The sequence below is a fragment of the Aphidius gifuensis genome, linkage group LG1 (genome assembly GCF_014905175.1).
Source record: "Aphidius gifuensis isolate YNYX2018 linkage group LG1, ASM1490517v1, whole genome shotgun sequence".
NCBI classification, from domain to species: domain Eukaryota; kingdom Metazoa; phylum Arthropoda; class Insecta; order Hymenoptera; family Braconidae; genus Aphidius; species Aphidius gifuensis.
In genome coordinates this window covers 23846284-23866221 of record NC_057788.1, presented here as the reverse complement: position 1 = coordinate 23866221, position 19938 = coordinate 23846284, and the positions used below count along the sequence as shown (strand labels likewise).

Here is a 19938-nt window from a genome sequence, read left to right as displayed (position 1 = left end):
AATATGTAAATATACCTGATGAAATAAAATAAATTAATATTAACTAGATTAAATTCAAGTTTTTAATCAAATAAAAAAATAATATTAAGATTGTTTTCATTGATTATAAGTACATGTACCTTGTCAAAATGAAAATAAAAAAAAATATCTAAAGAACAGTTAGAGGTAAGTTACTTTCACCAAGAAGATCAAAAAATCAATTAAACGAATAAGAAAATTATTCTCTTTCTTTATTGCTCCCAAACCTGATACTCTTAAAGCCTCAATATATATTTTTAAACCATATTTAACATTGTAATACTGATAAGAAGAAGAAAGTGAGGCGGTGGCTCAAATAACACATTACAATGAATTACACTGAAATTGATCATATTTCACGTTCACAACATCCAAAAATATACAATGGTTTTATTGAATATGGAACAGCTGGTTTTCGTACAAAGTAAGTTATTAAATGATATTTATTAAAATTAATTAAAACAACAACAACACAATACACAGTACCATATTTTAAATGATTGGTTATGTTTGACAGCTGTCACATTGATGATGAATAAATAAATAAATACAATAGATAATTTAAAATTATTATAATTATTAATTGTTAAATTTTATTTTAGGTCAGATTACCTGGATCATCTTCTCTACAGAATAGGAATTCTTGCTGTATTAAGATCAAAAAAATTGGGTTTAAGTATTGGTTTGATGATAACAGCAAGTCACAATGAAGAGCCTGATAATGGTGTTAAACTTGTTGATCCAGCTGGTGAAATGCTTGAATCATCTTGGGAAAAAATAGCAACTGATCTTGCAAATGCAGCAGATACTGACCTTATTCAGTATCTTAAAACAATTGTTAATGAACAAAATATAAATGAAGATGCTCCAGCAATGGTAATTATGGGTAGAGATACTAGAGACAGTGGTTGGTCATTATCAAGATCATCAATTGATGGTATTAATGCTGCAAATGGTACAATTAAAGATTTTGATATTATAACAACACCACAACTTCATTATTTGGTTGTTGCAACAAATACAAATGGTGCTTATGGTGAACCAACTGTTGATGGTTATTATGCAAAATTTGTAAATGCATTTGGAAAAACTAGAAATTCACAAGATAATGATAAATATATTGGAAAAATATATTTAGATGCTGCAAATGGTGTTGGTGGTATTGCTGCTAAAAGATTTCAAGAACAATTGGAAAATAATATTATCATAAGAATATTTAATAATGGAACTGGAAGACTCAATCAAAATGTAAATATATAAACTTATATTTTTTGTTTTATGCTAATTTATTTAATTGTTAATATTTGATTATAGTGTGGAGCTGATTATGTCAAGATAAAACAACTTCCACCAGTTAATAATCCAGCAAAAGCATTTCAAAGAAGTGTTAGTATTGATGGTGATGCTGATCGTGTTGTTTATTATTATACAGATGATAATGATAAATTTCATCTTCTTGATGGTGATAGAATAGCAACATTAGCTGCTGGTTATCTTAAAGATATTGTTGAAGAAACTGGATTAATTATAAAACTTGGCTTGGTACAAACAGCTTATGCAAATGGTGCATCAACAAGTTATATATCTGAACTTTTAAAAATACCAGTTGCTTGTACAGATACTGGTGTCAAGCATCTTCATCATAAAGCACAAGAATTTGATATTGGAGTTTATTTTGAGGCAAATGGACATGGTACAGTTTTATTTAAAGATAGTATTATACAAATTATAAATAAAGCTGCTGAAAATACAAAACTCATTGATGAAGAAAGAGAAGCTGCTAAAAAATTAAAAAATTTAATTGATTTAATTAATCAAAGTGTTGGTGATGCTCTCAGTGATATGTTACTAGTTGAAGCTATATTGTATGACAAAGGATGGGATATTGTTACTTGGGAACAAAGCTATGTTGATTTACCATCTAGACAATTAAAAGTTAAAGTTCAAGATAGAAATTTAATTCAAACTACTGATGCTGCAAGAAAATGTATATCACCAATTGGTTTGCAAGAAAAAATTAATGAAATTGTTGAACGTTATCCAAAAGGACGATCATTTGTTAGGTAAATAATTTTTTTAGGTACATATATATTACATGGAAAAAAAGAATAATTATATTAATTTTAAAATAATTTTATAGAGCATCAGGAACTGAAGATGTTGTCAGAGTATATGCTGAATGTGAAAATTCTGTTGATGTTGATAAACTTGCTGCTGAAGTATCACTAGCTGTTTATAAATTTGCCAATGGTGTTGGACCTGAACCGATAATTCCGGTTTAAATAATTATTTTATTTTTTTTTTTTAATCGAAACATAATAAAACAGTGACTTAAAATTATTATAAATTTATAAATTTTATTCTCGATAAAAAAAAATAAAATAAAGCTTTTTATTATTATGTATTTTTGGTTTTTATTTTAATGTTAGGTGTTTGGTTGGCATGGTAAAAATATTGATTAGTCTCAGGGTGCTTGACTCGACAAAGCAAGCAGGTTTATTAGTGATTTTTATAACTGTTTTAAATCACTGGAGCCATGGATAATATTTGGCAAGATAATCAAGTTCGATTTGACTCTTCTTTGTCGTAAGTTTATCTAATATTTTTGATGTGTTATTTTCTTGTATTTATTGACAAGCATATTTATCAGGGACATACAAATGCGAAATGGGGAATTACTTATTGACAAGCTAGATATGATTGAAGACACGAAGGGCAATGCTGGAGATCAAGGACGATTGATGGTAACAAATTTACGAATTATATGGCACTCGTTGTCTTTGCCAAGAATAAATCTTAGTAAGTTTTTTTAGCTTCAAATCAGGAGCTATTTATATATTTTTTTTCTTTATCATTGTAGGCATTGGTTACAACAGAATTTTAAATGTTACCACAAAACATATAAATTCAACAAAAGTAAGAATAATATCTCAACCAATTTGCTATAATTAAAAATAATAGCTGAAGCTTTTTTTGTTTTTATAGGTATATAGACAAACACTTCAAGTTTTGCATATTTTAACATCATATAAAAATTGTAGATATGAATTTATTTTTGCAAATTTAAATACAAAAAGTACAAGACATTATACGTCTGTTATTGGAGTATACAGAGCTTATATGTCAACAAAAATGTATCGTGAAATAAAATTACGTGGTGGATTTATACAAGATAAACGTTTAATGACATTACCACTTGAAAATATTAGCAGTATATTGCCAGGAGTTTTAAATTTGTCAACAGAACAAGTTTGTCATTTATATAAAAAATAAATTGTTTATTTAACTATTTATTTTTTTTAAATATATATTTTATTAAATAATTTACAGGGTAATGTTGGCACTTTTATTGTGACAAACATTAGAATCGCTTGGTTTGCTGATATGAATCATCAGTTTAATGTTTCATTGCCGTATCTAGTAATGTCAAGTGTAAGTAAATAAAAAAATAAAAAAACTATAAATGCTTATGCTTTTAAATAACACATTGTAATTTTAGGCTAATATAAGATCATCAAAATTTGGACCAACATTAGTCATAGCAAGTACTGAAGGAAGTGGTGGATATATTCTTGGATTTCGTGTTGATCCAATACAAAAATTACAAATTTTATTTAAAGAAATAACAGCTCTACGTGATGCTTTTGAAAAATCTCCAATTTTTGGAGTTGAATATACATTTGAACATGAGGTATTAATTATAAAATTTTTTTTTACATTAAAAATTTAATATAAATAAAATTAATATAATTAATTTATTAGGGTATAACTGAGCCAGAAACAAAAGAACTTGATAATAAAGAAATTCAAGATATTGATGATGAAATAACAAATGTTTTTGGTCTTTATTTTGCTGAGGATAATTCAATTCAAAGAAAACCAAAATTATCACATCTAGGTATTGCTGTTGAAGAACCACGAGAAGGTATTACTTTACAGGGACTTTGGGAATTACTTCCAACAACATGACAAAAGTAAAAATTATTAATACGTTATATTTGTAAATAAATTAAAATACCAAAAAATATTTAAATATATGTTTTGCTATATACTTTGAGAAATATATTTTATTAATTTGTGTGCAAAACAAAGTTAAACGAATTCTATTCGCTGTATAATAATAATATATTTAAATACATAGATTGATAATTGAGTATTGACAAATATTTATGTCAATTTTAATTTTTTTTTTGATTATATCAAAATCCCAAAGGCCAAAATAAGTCTTTCTTTTTTTATATATAATAATAGTAATAATAAAAATAATATATATATGAATACCTAACTGCTACGACATCCAGCTGGATTTATCGTTCTAGCATCATCTCCATCTTCACTATCATCACCAACACTAACAACATATTGACCAGGTAAATGATATCCCATACTCATCATCATTTGCTCAAATGGATCACTATTCATACGATCTTGATTTGCTTTTGCTGCCTCATAAAGATTTGATACTTCACGTTCATTTTCTTTTCCATCCTGTGGAATTAATAAAAGAGATATAAATATTAATAATCAATAATAATAAGAATAAAAATTATATTAAATTTTAATAAATAACCTCTGGTAATGGTCCCCAAAGTCTTATAACAGGATCAATTCCACTTGTTGCTAATAGACATGTTAATGGATGTGGTTGTAAACAATTAACAATTCTTTCATCACCACGTAATATTCTGACAATATTTGTTGTATATCTATCCCATATAAAAAATGAACCATCATCTGATCCAGCAACAATGTATTGTCCATTATCACCAAAAAAACTAGCTTCTTTAATATCTGTTGTTGTATTACAATGTCCACAATATCTTAATTTATAATCAATTGGACTTTCACGCCAGTGCATTTCATGTGATGATATTAAATTATGATATGGTTGTGTTGATGAACTTTGTCTTGGTGTATTATTAGACATAATTTGTTTAATATCCATTCTTAATGCACGATGTGATGAATTATTACTATAATCTGGAAATTTATCATTAAAATCATCAAGTACTTTTTTAGCTTCAATATGTCTTGATATATCATGTAAACATCTTGCAAGACGAAAATGTGCTTTAACATGATTTGGATCAAGTAATAATGTTGTTTGACAATCACGTAATGCAGCATAAATATCACCATCCCATTTTCTTTTCATAAATGCTGCAGCACGATTTGCATATAAAACAGCTGAATTTGGACAATGTAAAAGTGCTTTATTATAAATACTAATTGCTAATGCATATTGATTTTCTTGAAATTTACAATTAGCTTCTTGTTTCATTATTTCTATATTATCTGGTAATTTATCAATATTCATTGATGATAAATCAAATGTATTCATATCAAAACCATAAGCTGATTTTTTTAATTCATCATCAGTCATATCAATTGGATCAATACCAGCTGAATAATAACGATGACCAAATATTCTACCATTTAATAAACCTTTTTGTATTGAACAATTTGTATTATCAATTGATATTTTTGGCACATTATCATTAAATTGATAATTTTGTGATTCTTTATCTTTATTAATATCAAATAAATATATTTGTTCACCACCCATATTAACAAGTAATTCATTACCATCACTTGAAAATGTAACATATGTTGCTGCATAATTTTTTAATGTATCACGATATTTAATTGACCGAAGATGTCCTGGTATAAAATATTGAGCACAAGGAATTGGTATATTATTATCTGGATCACCTTTACCAGCAGTTTCAGGACTAACTCTTGCCCATTCACCAATTGTTGTTGCTGATTCAGGTACTTTACCAAGTTTAATCATTCTACGATCATAAAGACGTACATATTGATCATTAGCACCAACAGCTATTAATTCTGGTCTCATTTGATTAACAGCAAGACATTTAACTTCAGCTTTTCTACCAGCATGATTAACAAGATCAACAAGTACACGATAATTATCACCTCTATTTGGTTTACAATAATGAGTTGTTCGTAAATCATATTGCATAACAGTACCATCTTCTGATCCAGACCAAAATAAATGTGGTGAATTTTCACATGCAATTCTTTTGACTCTACCAGTATGACAACGACAATGAAATATTGTACCAGGTACTGATATATCATGTGCAATAACACAATTATCACCAGCACCAGTTATCAATACTCTGTCATTTGATTTTGGCATAAACTGTTGATGTAAAAAATGATTATAAATTATTTATAATTCTCCTAGGTTTTTATTTTTTGTTTTATTAATAATTAACTTGCCTTAATTGAAAAAACATTTCCATCATGACCAGTACGATGTTGTGATTTTAATTCACGACGAAATGGATCCCATAAACATAATTTTAAATCATCTGATGACGACGCAAGAATTCTAAAGTAAATAAATATATACATTAGTTTATAATCAATATAATATAATACTGAACTTGTGTTATTTTTAATACTAACTCTCCAGTTTCATTCCAATCAAGACAATTAATACATCCTGAGTGTCCAGCAAGCTCAGCCTCAAGTCCTAATCTTGATATAAAATTTTCCGTAACTTGCAATTTTTGTGGTAGTGTATAATTACAACGTTCCTAAACAACAACAATAATAATCATTTAAATATTTTAATAACAAAAATAATAATAATAGCATATTTAAAAAAAAAAAAAAAAAGTTTAATTAAATTCAATTTACATACATGAATTTCTCGTTGTCTTAACAAATTAATTAGACCAAATTGTTTATCATTCTGTCTTGATGACTCCATCCTATCTACTTTGTTTTTTTTTTTTCTATTCCATTTGTATAATAGCACAAAAAGTGTTACTGGCTAAAATGAAAATTGTAAACAATTACATATAGAAACATCAAGAATATCGCCGACATTCCAATCAGTATATAATTTTATGTAATTTTATTAATAATTATTCTCAATAAGTACTCTTAATCTCTTACCTTTAATTTTTTTTTTTTTTTTGTAATTATAACTGACAACCCTTAGTTCGCACTTGTATTTTTTCTTAAGAAAAAAAAAAACATTAAATAATAACAACTCAAGGGTTTGACATGTTATGATTATGAATGAGAAGAATTATCGGTGAATTTCTCCCATGGAGGTGTTAAACTCCATGATTTCTCCGTATTAAAAAAAGCCAAGGGAAGGGATGAATGTTTATTTATTTATATTTTTTTAAATTCTATTTTATGAACAGTCGATAAGAATTAACAACAAAACAAAAAAAAATTACATTATTATTAATAAATTAATAATAAATCCTAATTATTAATTATTAAACAAATAGTAAATTTTTTTTTTTTTAAATATTAATTTAAAAAAATATCATCCTCCATTTTGTTTTTTGTTTTTTTTTTAAAATTAAATTAGTGTGAGAAAAAAAAATTAATTTATTATTATTATTTTTAATGTTTTATTATTATTATTATTATTATTATTATTTTAAAAGTTCAAGGTAAGCTTAAAAATTATAAATAAAATATTTGTTATTTAAATTATATTTTATTGACTCAAGCAGTTTTAATGACACTCATACGACACAAGCAGTATCCACGACTTGACTTGGGTGCATGGGAAGCTGTTGCAGAAAGTATAAAAGAGCAAGACCGACGCAGCAGCAACTTCGGCTTACGTTGGGCAAATAATTATAATTGTTAAGGTTTATTGGTATTGTTATTCAAATAAATTATAAAATTAGTTTGACAATACAAATTATCTAACAATGGCCCTTAGCCAATCAAGTGTGGTGAGTAACGGAATAATAACTCAAAATAAATACAAAATATTTAATGTCGAAAAAGAAAAAAAAAGAAAAGTTATATCAATTCGAGTATGGCCTTATCGAGGAGCAATACATACATAATTTACCTATACATGTGTGTAACACCGATGTAAATGACAAATGCTAAGGTGCTTATCATGGTTACCTTCAATCCAATATATAAAAAAAAAAACAAATAATAATCATATATAATTACATACACTTAATATTTATCAAGAATACTTATTTATCTTGTTTTTCAAATCAACATCATAGCTACCATTGTACATATACTTTTTTTCCTTATTTTTGAAATATCACCGGCTATTTTTAATTCAATACTCGAAAAATGAGTAAATACTTTTCATGTGTGAATTAAAAAATAATAATAAAATCATATCTTGGTTTGTAAAAACATTAAAATAATTTTATTGGAATTGATTTAAACTATTTGAATTGATTTTTCTTTTATTTTAAAAAATATGTTAATAAAATTTGATGTATAATTTATTTTCTATTAATAATAATGTTTATTTGTTTTGTTTTTTTTTTTTTAATTTAGATGAAACTTTACAAAACAGTAATTGAAGATGTAATTACTGGTGTACGTGAATCATTTTTAGATGAGGGTGTTGATGAACAAGTGCTTATGGAATTAAAACAAATATGGGAAACAAAATTAGATGCAAGTAAAGCTGTTGAAACAAATCCAGAACCAATTGAACCACAACCACCACTATTACCATCACAAAAAAGTTCATTAAGTAAAAATAGTGGACATTATTCACAAGGATCATCTAGTGCTGGTAGTTCAAAATCACAAGCTCAACAACAACAACAACAGCAACAACAACAGCAGCAACAACAACAGCAACAGCAAAAACAACATCAACAACAACAACAACAGCTGCAGCAGTTGCAGCAACAACAAAAACAACTACAACAACAGCAGCAACAAGTTGTGAATCAACAAATTCAACCACAACCAGCACCAGTACGTCCACCAGTTCTTCAACCTGTACAACAACCAATTCAACAACATGTTAATATGCCAATTCAACCAGCACCAGTTCAAAATAGAGTTAATTTAATTGAAAGACAAGTACCAATTCAAATAACACTTCCTGGAACTTCAGCAACTGATGGTAAACCAAAAGTTTTAACAATTCAAGTACCAGCTTCAGCAATACAAGGTAAATTTTCTATACATTTTTTATACAAAATTATCTATTAATATTTATAATAAATAAATTTAATTATTTTTTATATTATCAGGTAATCAACTTCCAACAATATTAACTGGTCAAGTTATCACAGAAGCAATGGGCTATCCACCAGATATTGCTTCACGAATGCTTCAACAGCATGTAGATAGAATGCTTCAGGGTCAAGCAGCGATAGCTCCAATTGCAATTAATCAACCGCTTCAAGTTATTCGTCAAGTGAGTTTATTTTATATTTGTGAATTTATTGATAAAAATTTTATAATATTTTTTTTTAATATTAAAAGGATCAAAGTAATATTGCTCAAATGGATGGTCAACTTGGTGAAACGTCTGACGATGATGACGACGATGATGAAGATGATAACGAAGATGATGATGATTTAGATGATGATAAAGAGGAAGAAGAAAATGACGATGCTGGTGCACGTGAAGAGGTATATTATTTATTGTTATTTTTTTGTTAAAAATAATTCATACCAATTTGTTTAATTTGGTTTATTTTTCAATAGGAACCACTTAATTCTGAGGATGATGTTACCGATGATGATCCAGGTGATCTTTTTGATACGGAAAATGTTGTTGTTTGTCAGTATGACAAGGTAATATTATAATTTTTTTTTTCACTATTTAATTATATAACTCTTGTTTATATAATAATCATGGATTACAAAAATATTTATCATTCATTTCAGATTACAAGGAGTAGAAATAAATGGAAATTTTATCTTAAAGATGGTATAATGAATCTTGAAGGTAGAGACTATGTTTTTCAAAAAGCTAATGGTGATGCTGAGTGGTAAAAAATTCATACAAATAACACAACCTATTATTACCGCGATATTTTTTTTTTTTTATATATTGTCACTGATAACTGATGATGCATATCAGGGTGTCATGAAAAATCTTAAAAATAAATAGAAAAATATGTAAAAAAAAAAAAAAAAACGAAAAATAATAATACAAATTATTTTCATCATTGAAAATTAGCAAATATATTTGAAGAAAAGCAAAATGAAAAAAAAAAAGAATGTTATTTTCTAAAAAAATAAAAAAAGGCAAAGAAAAAAAAATTAGTTAAATTTTATAAAAGAAAAAAAAAAAAAAAAAAAAGCTAATCAAGTATAGTTAATTTGTTGTTAATTTAATTATTATTTAATTAGGACTTTACTTGGTTTGTCAATTAATTAATTAGTTTTCATGTAAGGCCAAAGCAGGATTAAAAAAAAAAAAATGCAAGGTGTAATTTTATAAACTAATGAGCATTTCAGTCACTATTTAAATTGACTTATTATTTTATTTCTCTAAGAAAAATATGAAGATGAATATATCATCTCTGTAATTTTTAAAATTTTCTGTATTTAATAATTCAGTAAATTATTTAATCTATGTGTGATTGCAGGGAAAAGAAAACCTCACAAAAAAAAACATTTTGTTTTCATAAAAAAACTAGTAAAAAAAGCTAAAAGTCTTTATAAATTTTTTACATAAATTTTGTGAGGAGTATCAATCTTCCAATTATGTGTCCAATTAAATTTCATTATACGAAAAAAAAAAATTATTCTCGTCTGCCAAATGTCTAAACTAAGTGGCAGGTCAATGTGCCTAACGTGCATCGAAATAACTGTAAATATAAATTCTTTTAATAGCAAAAAAAACTAAAGCATAATGAATAATTTGAAAAACCAAAAAACAATAATATATGAATAATTTTTTTTTTTTTTTTGTAAATCAATTAGCATGTGCATGAGCTTGAGAAAAAAAAAACAAAAGAATAAATATGTCGTGTATTATTAAATGATATTTCCGACAATAATATTATAAAATTAAATTGAAAAAAAAAAAAACAAAGATTTGTACTTAATCATGTCGATGTACAATCGAAAAATAAAAAAAATTCAATGTCCTCCATGGAATTTTGTTGAATGATAAATCATTAAACTTGTGGGCCATGTATTGCATATTTAATACATGTACATATACATATTTGCACATTAACGAAAAAAAAAACTAATAATAGTTGAAAAAAAAAATATTTAAATAAATGGTGGTTGTCACGTAAATACATAAGTGTTTGTTGATTTAAAAAAAAAAAAAAAAAAAAAAAACTGTTGATAATTATTTTAAGATGTTAATGCAAGTGTACTATTTAAGAGCACTTGCACCAGATATTATTTCAATAAGTTCACCAGTAATAACAGCTTGTCTTGTACGATTATATTCAAGTGAAAGATTTTTAATCATATCTGATGCATTTTTAGTTGCATTTTCCATTGATGTCATACGTGCTGCATATTCACTTGTTGATGATTCTTTAATTATCCAATAAATCATTGTTGTAATTGAAAATTCAAGCCAACAATCAATAGTATCATCATTAATACCATCATATAATGGAAATTTTGGTGCTGAATTAATTTGTTTTTTATCATATAAATCAAGATAATCAACTTTATATGTAGCAGCATTAATAAATCTACAATAAATATCCAGCAAATATTTAAATAAACAAATCAAAACAAATGAATTATTATGAAAAAAAAAAATAATAAAAAAAATTCAAATAATTAATATATAATTTAAATTATTAATAACTAACTTGTTGTAATAAATTCTTGTTCTTGAAAATTCAAAAATATTCATAATTTTCATAATTTCTTGAGCAATATTACCAGCATCAATAAATGTTAATGATTTTTTTCCAACTTCAGATGCAACTAATATAATTTTATCTGAATATAATCTTGATAATATTGTATAATTTTTTTGACCAATACAAATTAATTTTGTTAAATTTTTTTGTTCATTATTTAATTTATCAATTGTTCTATTAATAACACGTGATAAACCAGAATTTATTGCACCACATAAACCACGATCACTTGTTATTGCAACAAATAATTGTGAATTTGGTGATTTATTTGGTTGTAATTCAGTATAATCAAATAATAATTTTGGACAAACACCAAATTTACGTGCTTGTATTAATTCTTTTTGTGAACGTGAATATTTTGCTGATGATACTAATTTCATTGTTTGTGATATTTTTTTAGTATTACCAACTGATTTAATACGAGATTTAATTACTTTTAATGATGACATTATTTAGGCTCAATTAATTAAGATGTAACTAACCAAAAAAAAACATGATGTACGAAGATGAAACAACGATATTCATTTCTTTTTTTCAACTTTTGTTCATTGAATTTTTATTTAATTTAAAAATTCGAATATAGCTTTAATTAAAGTAAATCTTCAAAAATAAAAAAATAAAACAAGCTTATAAATAAATAATTAACAAGTAGATAATTTGTTGAATTGAAATTATTATTTTTCATCATTTTTTATTTTCTAATTGTTATTATAATTTACGAACTTGGAACAAATATTAATAAAAGCTCACGTGTACATGTTATGACCGACTAAACAACTGTTTAATTATTTTTCCAAGTATGATGTTTTATGATGTTTTTTTTTTTTTTATTCCAAAGCAGAAGCACCAGATATAATTTCAATGAGTTCTCTGGTGATGACAGCTTGTCGAGTTCTGTTAAATGTAAGCTGAAGTTTTTCAATCATTTCACCAGCATTTTTACTTGCATTGTCCATTGATGTCATTCTACTTGATTGTTCACTGCATGCACTTTCTTTCATTGAATAAAATAATAATGATGTCAATGAAAATTCAAGATAACTTTGAATAACATCATCATCAAGTGAATCATAAACTGATAATTTTGGTGCTGATATAACAGCATTTTTATCAAATAATGGTAATTGATCAACTTGATAAGAAACAACTGATTTAAATTTATTGTAAACAATGCTTCCATTTCCAAATACATAGCTAAAAAAATATTTAATAATACAAATAAATAATATGTTAAAACATAAATTTAAACTATACCTATAAATAATAAAAATTTTAATTTACCCAGAGTTCATAATTTGACTTGCAACTTTGGCAGCATCACCGAATGTTGGTGGACGACGTCCAATTTCATGAGCAACAAATAATATGTTATCAGCAAATAAACGTTGTAAAACAGCACGTGATTTATCACCAATACATATGATTTTTGTATTTTCACGTAATTTTGGATCAGCAAGAAGTTTATCACGAATATTACGTGCAATACCAGTATGTACAGCACCACAAAGACCACGATCACTTGTAACAGCAACCATAAGATTTTTAGGCTCAGCTTCAGATGGTGCTATTTCAGCTTGTTCATAAAATGCTTTGGTACCAATACCAAGTGGTTTAGCTTGTCTCAATTCTCTTTCAGCATGATTATATTTTGCTGCTGACACCATCTTCATGGATTTTGTGATTTTTTGAATATTTGTCACAGATTTTAAACGTAAAGATATTGTTTTTAATGTTGCCATACCTCGTTGACTACCCAGGGTTGTTTTAACCCCAGGTACAAGAAGATTTGATTTAGTCGCCAACATTGTAAATATCTTTATTCACTGCTAAAAAATAAAATATAAATTATAGGTTAATATTTTGTACATATAATGATAACAATAATTATTTTTTAAATTAAAAAAATAGCTGCTATGATTTTGAGTATTTGACTGTGATGTAATCATCAGGTCAAAATCAACGGCCATTTGTATTTATCACACAACACTCATTATTGTCAATTTGTAAAAAATTGACAATTGAAAAATCATGCAGCTAACAATCGTTATTTGTTTATCATACTTGTATTAGGATAATACAATAATTGTTTTGATTATTTAGGTAAAATAAAATAAATAATTTGTTAAATTTAAACAAATGATATCAATTTACATACCAGACTTCACTTTACCGAAGCACTGCTGAGAGAAAAAAAATATACTATTGTTAATTTAGGAGAGAAAAAGAGAACGTGGAACAGAATTTTCGTGCAATGTAAATTCACCTTAATTTTATTTATTTAAAAAAATTAATATTAACAATACATTAACAATATATTTTATTGGTTTATTATTATTTATGTTAATTGTTTATTTTTAATAATAATTTTTGTTTAATGGTTTTTTTTTATTTTTTAATTATCCAAAAATTAATGCCCTCTGACAATTTTCAACTCTTTCTCTCTTTCTAATTCTCTCTCTAATTCTCTCTCTAAATGTCGAAGTGTAAACACGTGCTTCTGTTTGCTCTTATTTGCTTCTGTTACAGCTTAAATTATTTATTAATACAATAATAACATTAACAAAGCATAATTTAAATTATTAAACATGAAGATGGAAGGAGTAATTGAAGAAATTATCATGGATCAAAAAAAAATCCAGCCAATAATAGGTAAAAAAAAAAACTAAGACAAATTATCATACACATAACCTTTTACAAGGATTAATTTTAAATATTTAATTATTAACATTAATATTTTATAGTAAAATTTCAAAATGGTGAAATAGAAGAAGAAAAAGCTAAAAAAATGCAAGTTGGTTTATTTCGTGATCCAAATGAAAATAACAAAACATTATTATCAATGTCAAATGGCAAAATGGTTTACAAGGGTTATCGTCCTGATCAAAAAAAAGAACAAACATATACAATGCTTGCAATACGTAATAAAAATACTGGTAAAGTAAAATTAATACAAGCTGAAAGATGGTTACTTGGTCCTGTTCTTGATAAAGAAGCAAATACTGATGATGCTCTTGATAAAAATAGAGCAATTCATTTGAATGCACTTAATAAACAATTTGGTTCTAAAAAAGCTAAAAGAAGAACTGAACAATATGAAAAAATGCAAGTTAATCCTGAAGATGTTAAAGAAGATCTTGAAAAAAGTGTTGCAAATATTAATGTTAAAGAAGCTGATTTGACTCTTCAAAATATTGAAGATCCATTAGAAATTCATATTCCACCTTGTAATCGTGATGCTACAAGTGTTGAAGAAGTTTATAGTGCTTATGATATACTGCCAAAGGATCAACTTTTAATTCTTGCTGCAAAACATGAAGAAATTGTTAAATTAGAAAGGTAAATTTATCACACGTAATTTATTTATTTCAATGATTGTTTTTTTTATTAATTAAATAACTTCTTTTTTTTTTTTTATTTAGAAAAAATGCTTTCTTTGTTGGAACATTAGCAAACTTAATGAAACTTCCAGCAGATTCAAAGAGAAACGAAAAAATTGCAATTTTAGAATTCATTTATTCTACATGTCAATGGCTATGTTTACCAATAAAAACACCAAAAAAATTACTTGATGAATTGTGTCCAACATCACCTGAAATCCGTAGTTTTATTATTAAAAATTACAGTGTGATGAGTGCTAATGGAAGGTAAATAAATAAACAATTGAATTATTATTAAATTGAATTAAAAAATTTATTATTATATTTTTTAGAACTCGACCAACAACTATACGTGACAAAGGTTTTGTACATTGTTTAATTCTTGGTTTAATGATATCTGATTATACACTTAATCTTGAGTTATTTGCAACAATGATTAGTGGTAAAACTGGCTTGAAAAAACTCAATGAACTTGCTAGAATTATTGGAGCAAGATCATCAAAAGATAATACACTAAATATTGTTCTTAAATTACCTCTTCCACCACAACAAAGTCTTGTTAAAAGAGGAAGAAATAAAAGAGGATAAATTAATTATCATCATTATTATTCTATTTAAATTAAGTTTGTATAATTATTATTGAAATAAAATATTTTGTTCAATTAATCATTTTTATTAATTTAATATTTTAATGATAGTTAGATATTTTTATTTTTTGTAGTTTATATTTAGGATTTAATCAGGAGTGAAAGTCAATAAGGTCACTGACAAAATCTTTAATCAAGGAAAAAATATGGCGGCTGCAATAACAAAAAAAATTGTAGATGTAACAAGTGGGAGAATAAAATCATTACTGATACAATCCAGCATTCAATATTCAACATCTGGTACATCAAAAAGAACAAAAATGGTAATATTCATTAAATTATTCATTAAACTTATTATAAATTTTATATTTTTATTCTTAAAGTGTCATTGAATGTTTATTGTTGTGTTTCAATGTCCATATGAAAATATTTAAACAGCTAAAAACATTAATAATATTTATTCAACTAATATTTACTATCATTCAATTTTTTTGGTCCATAATCTTTTGTGTATCTTTTAAACAATTTATAAAATTAAAATTAATAAAATATAACCATCAAAAGATGTATTATATTGTTTTAATAACAAATAAAATAACAAACATCTGATTTAAATATTTTTCATATTAAAAACAACAACTTGTTGAATTTTCTAATGATGTGATTAATTTTTTAATTGATATTTTCATCAGGGAAAATTGGAAGACAGTGAAAGAATGAGTATTTTGACTCCACTTTTGCAAACAGGCTGGACTCTTCAAGTTAAAAGAGATGCTATTTATAAAGAATTTTTATTCAAAGATTTCAATGAGGTATATTTAGTGATAAATCATAATATATTAATCATTTATAGTTTTTATTCAACATTAAATTAATTAATAATTTCAGGCATTTGGCTTCATGACAAGAGTAGCATTAAAAGCTGAAAAGATGGATCATCATCCGGAATGGTTTAATGTTTACAACAAAGTCAATGTTACTTTGTCATCTCATGATGTCAATGGATTGTCACAACGTGATATTAAAATGGCACATTTTATTGATGAAGTTGCTAATTTAAAAGTTGATTCTGTCAAAGAAAATTAACAACCATTTCAAGAACAATCGAGGACCAATCATCTACATTACTCATATTAATTATTATCTAATAATTTAAAATAAAAAAAAAAAGAAATTAATTACAGCTTAATAATAAATATGTTTATTGTTATTTCAAATGTTTATATGATTGTTTCATTGTCAATTTATTATTAAATTAATTGTTTTATTAATCTTTTATTTTTTAAATATTAATTGTCGAACGAAGATTTCATGTACAACAACTTGGGTTTATCAAAAAAGAAAAATTGTTAATGGTTGTTGATAAATTTATAAAGAATCATTCATTTATTTATAAAATTATCTATTGTTATTAATTTATAGACTTATTTTAGCAATTTTAACAAATTGTGCTATAAATTATTGTTAATTTTTTCTTAAAAATAATGGACATGTTAATGGCGTTGAAGGTGACAAAAGCAAACATCAATTTGTTAAAAAATGGACAAATGGCATGTTCATATCATATTATTTCATTGTTATTAATTATTTGGTGCATAAACAAACATAATTTGGTAGCATTTATCAATCATTATTCATTAAGCTAAAAAACATAAATAAATAATGATTTGAGGTTAGGTTGTCATTTTTTCGATTTTTGGTCGCCATGTTTTTATTTTGCTTTTGGTGTTCCCCACCCTTCCCTACTTGTTGAAATCGATTCTGAGCCACTGATTGGCTGCAATTTCGTTGTTGGTCATCCCCACTCATCCCTTCCAGTCGACACAACGAGCAAAAAGGCCTGCTACAGCATGCTACAGCACCGAAATAGCGCGGCGGGCTATGGAAACAGTTTGCCAATTTTATTTGAAGTGGAAGCACGTAATTTTTCTTGTCGTCCCCACTCTTTTATTTTTTTATGTGGCTGTAATGCCGAGTCCAGAGTTCTGTAATCGAGTTAAATCGAGTTTAGAAACTGCAATGCATTTACCGACATACTCTTTTAGGTAAGATTGTCGTTTTTTATCAAATTTTTTATAAATAATTATCAATGTTTATTATTTATAGCATTCATTTTGGATGAAAATTTTTTTTTTAATTAATAATAATCAAAAAAATGTAAAATATTTTAATATAAATTTTTCCTTTGCAGACCTCCATGATCGTGACTATATGGATTTATTGTTGCAATAATAATTATTAATTAATTATAAATTGTTTTTAAATCAATCAATTAAATTTTTCTGAACAAAATGGGATATAAATTATTGTCAACTTTTGTGAATTTTGACCAAAATTAATGGACATATCGGCGTCTTAGCTGACAAAGGCAAATTTTATATTGTTAAATAATGGACAAATGGTATGTAAATTTCATGTTTTTTTATTGTTATTAATTATTTAGTGCATAAACAAATATATTTACCTAATTTTTTTCAATAATTTAGCAAAAAAAAATTAATTATTTGAGGTCAGATTGACTTGGTCAGTTTCTACTTGAGACTATATAAATATAAATTTTAATCTGTTTATTATTTATTCCTTTGTTTATTTATTTAATTATTTACCATAAATTCAATAATTTCATTTAGATATTTTTTTTTTTGCCAATAATTACACCAGTTGGAAAATAATTTATAACATAATGTTTATTTAATAATTGTAATGTTCACAGATAGATCAGGGTGGCTGAAGCGTCTAATGTTTCAATGTCAAATGGTTCAAACACAATTATTAAAACTAGAATAAAAAAAAATCACAAGGTTGGTTTGTCATATAACATGAAACATGAAATAAATGATCATGTTAAAACTGTTTTTGTTATCAAGTGGTTTAAAAATTAATTAACAAGATTTTGAACCATTTGTTAATTTAACAATTATCTAATACTGGTGCACATGACCTATCAACAAAAAAAAAACATCATCTTTTGCATCAATCTCTTTGAGATACAGTAAGCTACCTTTTTTTATTCAAAAAAATTAAAGTGTAGTCCAAAATTTACTCATCAATCATTAAACATTTATTTATGATTTCATTTCATTTTAGTGTCACAGATAAAATGACCACCTACTATGAATTTACAAAATATGAAGTGTCAATGAGTTCCAGCACCCCATGAATTATTTAATGTGATTGTAGCAGCATTCTTTGTCTATCTAAAATAGTCGATAATATCACATGATGTTGGTGTTATTAATTAATAATTTCTATTGATAAACAGTTATTTACTGTGAATCTGTATCTATTTTTACAAAAATTTTCTTGGTAAGCTTGTGTTGTTACTTACAATTCATTGGTCAAATTTACACAATAATTATTTAGTATTTATTTGTGATTTTATTTTGTTCTCGTATCACAGATAAAATGACCATCGAGATAATAATGATTTCTGCTAATGAAAAGTCATCGCTCAATTGAGTTTATAAAATATAAAGTGCAAATTCATTCAAGCACTTTATCGGTTATATGAGGTTATAAAAGCATGCTCTATCTGTCTTGAACTAAAATAGTCAATAATATTACACGATGCTGGTGTGATTAATTAATAATTGCTAATTGTTGATAGACAGTTAGACTTACTGTTGAACTGTATCTATTTTCATTAAAATATATTTGAACTTTGGTAAGCTTGTTAAACGTTGGTAAGCATGTGTTGTAACTGCTTGCATACGTGTGATGTTTGGTGCGTCAGGAACAAACTGCCTCTGTTGAAATGAATGTTAAAAGTATACTCTGATCTGCTCTAAGCTCACAATGATCATATTATGATCGGTTAACTCGATGTCTCCTTTTGATATTGATTAGCTATTAAAAAATATAATGCTAAATTCCATGTAAATTAGCAAAATATAAGGACATACCAGTGGTGTTGATGCAAAGTGTTTTTGGAAAAGTTGTGGTAAAAAATAGTGAAAATTCTGTGATCATTTTTATGATCATTGCGAAAGTGTGTTGTGTTTGTGTTGTGTGTGATCATTGAACCTGTTGCTGATCATAGAGAAACATCGTGAACCACTACATGGCTTAGGAGTATTTGATGATCAGCGTGGGAAGATGAACATCCGCGAAAAAGGTAGGATTTTCTTAATGCTATTACAATTATGATCTTGTTCGAAACCCCATGATAGCCCATATGTACATTCTTTAGGTCATCCTGATTTTCATATACTCTGATCTATTTATCATGTGATAATTTAATTCATATGATATTGCTTAGATGACGAGTATCGTTATCATGTACATCAGTGTATATAAAAACACCATGAAAATTTGCTGCTCAAAGCGCAA

At 26.0% G+C, this 19938-nt stretch overlaps 8 protein-coding genes and 1 long non-coding RNA gene across 11 annotated transcripts; 6 read left to right on the top strand and 3 right to left on the bottom strand.

Annotated features, from left to right (window-relative positions):
- Nucleotides 1-133: 133 nt before the first annotated feature.
- LOC122854773 (phosphoacetylglucosamine mutase) lies at nucleotides 134-2420 on the top strand. Its single transcript, XM_044155728.1, has 4 exons — nucleotides 134-442; nucleotides 621-1266; nucleotides 1333-2081; nucleotides 2159-2420. The coding sequence occupies exons 1-4, from the start codon at nucleotides 348-350 to the stop codon at nucleotides 2298-2300; spliced, it is 1632 nt and encodes a 543-aa protein (XP_044011663.1). The 5' UTR covers nucleotides 134-347; the 3' UTR covers nucleotides 2301-2420.
- On the bottom strand, nucleotides 2159-7566 carry LOC122854763 (WD and tetratricopeptide repeats protein 1-like). The gene is made up of 7 exons (XM_044155716.1): nucleotides 6949-7566; nucleotides 6692-6823; nucleotides 6454-6584; nucleotides 6265-6376; nucleotides 4589-6184; nucleotides 4300-4506; nucleotides 2159-2277 (listed from the first exon to the last, which is right to left on the bottom strand). The coding sequence occupies exons 2-6, from the start codon at nucleotides 6758-6760 to the stop codon at nucleotides 4300-4302; spliced, it is 2115 nt and encodes a 704-aa protein (XP_044011651.1). The 5' UTR covers nucleotides 6761-6823; nucleotides 6949-7566; the 3' UTR covers nucleotides 2159-2277.
- On the top strand, nucleotides 2431-4283 carry LOC122854796 (Bardet-Biedl syndrome 5 protein homolog). Its single transcript, XM_044155777.1, has 7 exons — nucleotides 2431-2604; nucleotides 2669-2817; nucleotides 2879-2934; nucleotides 3004-3267; nucleotides 3349-3450; nucleotides 3518-3709; nucleotides 3781-4283. Exons 1-7 carry the CDS (start codon nucleotides 2555-2557, stop codon nucleotides 3985-3987), a joined length of 1020 nt encoding a protein of 339 aa, XP_044011712.1. The 5' UTR covers nucleotides 2431-2554; the 3' UTR covers nucleotides 3988-4283.
- A 25-nt stretch (nucleotides 7567-7591) lies between the features above and the next one.
- LOC122854779 (transcription initiation factor IIA subunit 1) lies at nucleotides 7592-12483 on the top strand. 2 transcript variants are annotated; one of them, XM_044155742.1, is made up of 6 exons: nucleotides 7592-7754; nucleotides 8332-8962; nucleotides 9045-9211; nucleotides 9280-9429; nucleotides 9505-9594; nucleotides 9688-12483. In XM_044155742.1, exons 1-6 carry the CDS (start codon nucleotides 7731-7733, stop codon nucleotides 9793-9795), a joined length of 1170 nt encoding a protein of 389 aa, XP_044011677.1. In that variant the 5' UTR covers nucleotides 7592-7730; the 3' UTR covers nucleotides 9796-12483. The 2 variants fall into 2 exon arrangements, with proteins under 2 accessions (XP_044011677.1, XP_044011684.1); XM_044155749.1 differs by having other exon boundaries at nucleotides 7639-7918.
- On the bottom strand, nucleotides 11087-13909 carry LOC122854803 (ATP synthase subunit gamma, mitochondrial-like). 2 transcript variants are annotated; one of them, XM_044155789.1, is made up of 3 exons: nucleotides 13801-13909; nucleotides 12927-13471; nucleotides 11087-12839 (listed from the first exon to the last, which is right to left on the bottom strand). In XM_044155789.1, exons 2-3 carry the CDS (start codon nucleotides 13448-13450, stop codon nucleotides 12473-12475), a joined length of 891 nt encoding a protein of 296 aa, XP_044011724.1. In that variant the 5' UTR covers nucleotides 13451-13471; nucleotides 13801-13909; the 3' UTR covers nucleotides 11087-12472. The 2 variants fall into 2 exon arrangements, with proteins under 2 accessions (XP_044011724.1, XP_044011731.1); XM_044155796.1 differs by having other exon boundaries at nucleotides 12927-13468; nucleotides 13801-13901.
- On the bottom strand, nucleotides 11138-12094 carry LOC122860871 (ATP synthase subunit gamma, mitochondrial-like). Its single transcript, XM_044164911.1, has 3 exons — nucleotides 11842-12094; nucleotides 11665-11724; nucleotides 11138-11400 (listed from the first exon to the last, which is right to left on the bottom strand). The coding sequence occupies exons 1-3, from the start codon at nucleotides 12092-12094 to the stop codon at nucleotides 11138-11140; spliced, it is 576 nt and encodes a 191-aa protein (XP_044020846.1).
- A 176-nt stretch (nucleotides 13910-14085) lies between the features above and the next one.
- Nucleotides 14086-15860, top strand: LOC122854790 (DNA-directed RNA polymerase I subunit rpa49). Its single transcript, XM_044155763.1, has 5 exons — nucleotides 14086-14294; nucleotides 14387-14981; nucleotides 15065-15289; nucleotides 15355-15645; nucleotides 15744-15860. Exons 1-4 carry the CDS (start codon nucleotides 14231-14233, stop codon nucleotides 15608-15610), a joined length of 1140 nt encoding a protein of 379 aa, XP_044011698.1. The 5' UTR covers nucleotides 14086-14230; the 3' UTR covers nucleotides 15611-15645; nucleotides 15744-15860.
- Nucleotides 15816-16827, top strand: LOC122854818 (probable pterin-4-alpha-carbinolamine dehydratase). The gene is made up of 3 exons (XM_044155807.1): nucleotides 15816-15932; nucleotides 16302-16421; nucleotides 16498-16827. Exons 1-3 carry the CDS (start codon nucleotides 15816-15818, stop codon nucleotides 16693-16695), a joined length of 435 nt encoding a protein of 144 aa, XP_044011742.1. The 3' UTR covers nucleotides 16696-16827.
- Nucleotides 16828-17514: 687 nt separating this feature from the next.
- On the top strand, nucleotides 17515-19765 carry LOC122854759. Its single transcript, XR_006373998.1, has 5 exons — nucleotides 17515-17654; nucleotides 17801-18010; nucleotides 18323-18601; nucleotides 18697-18915; nucleotides 19010-19765. It is a non-coding gene; the product is annotated as an uncharacterized LOC122854759 (long non-coding RNA).
- The last annotated feature ends 173 nt before the right edge of the window (nucleotides 19766-19938 follow it).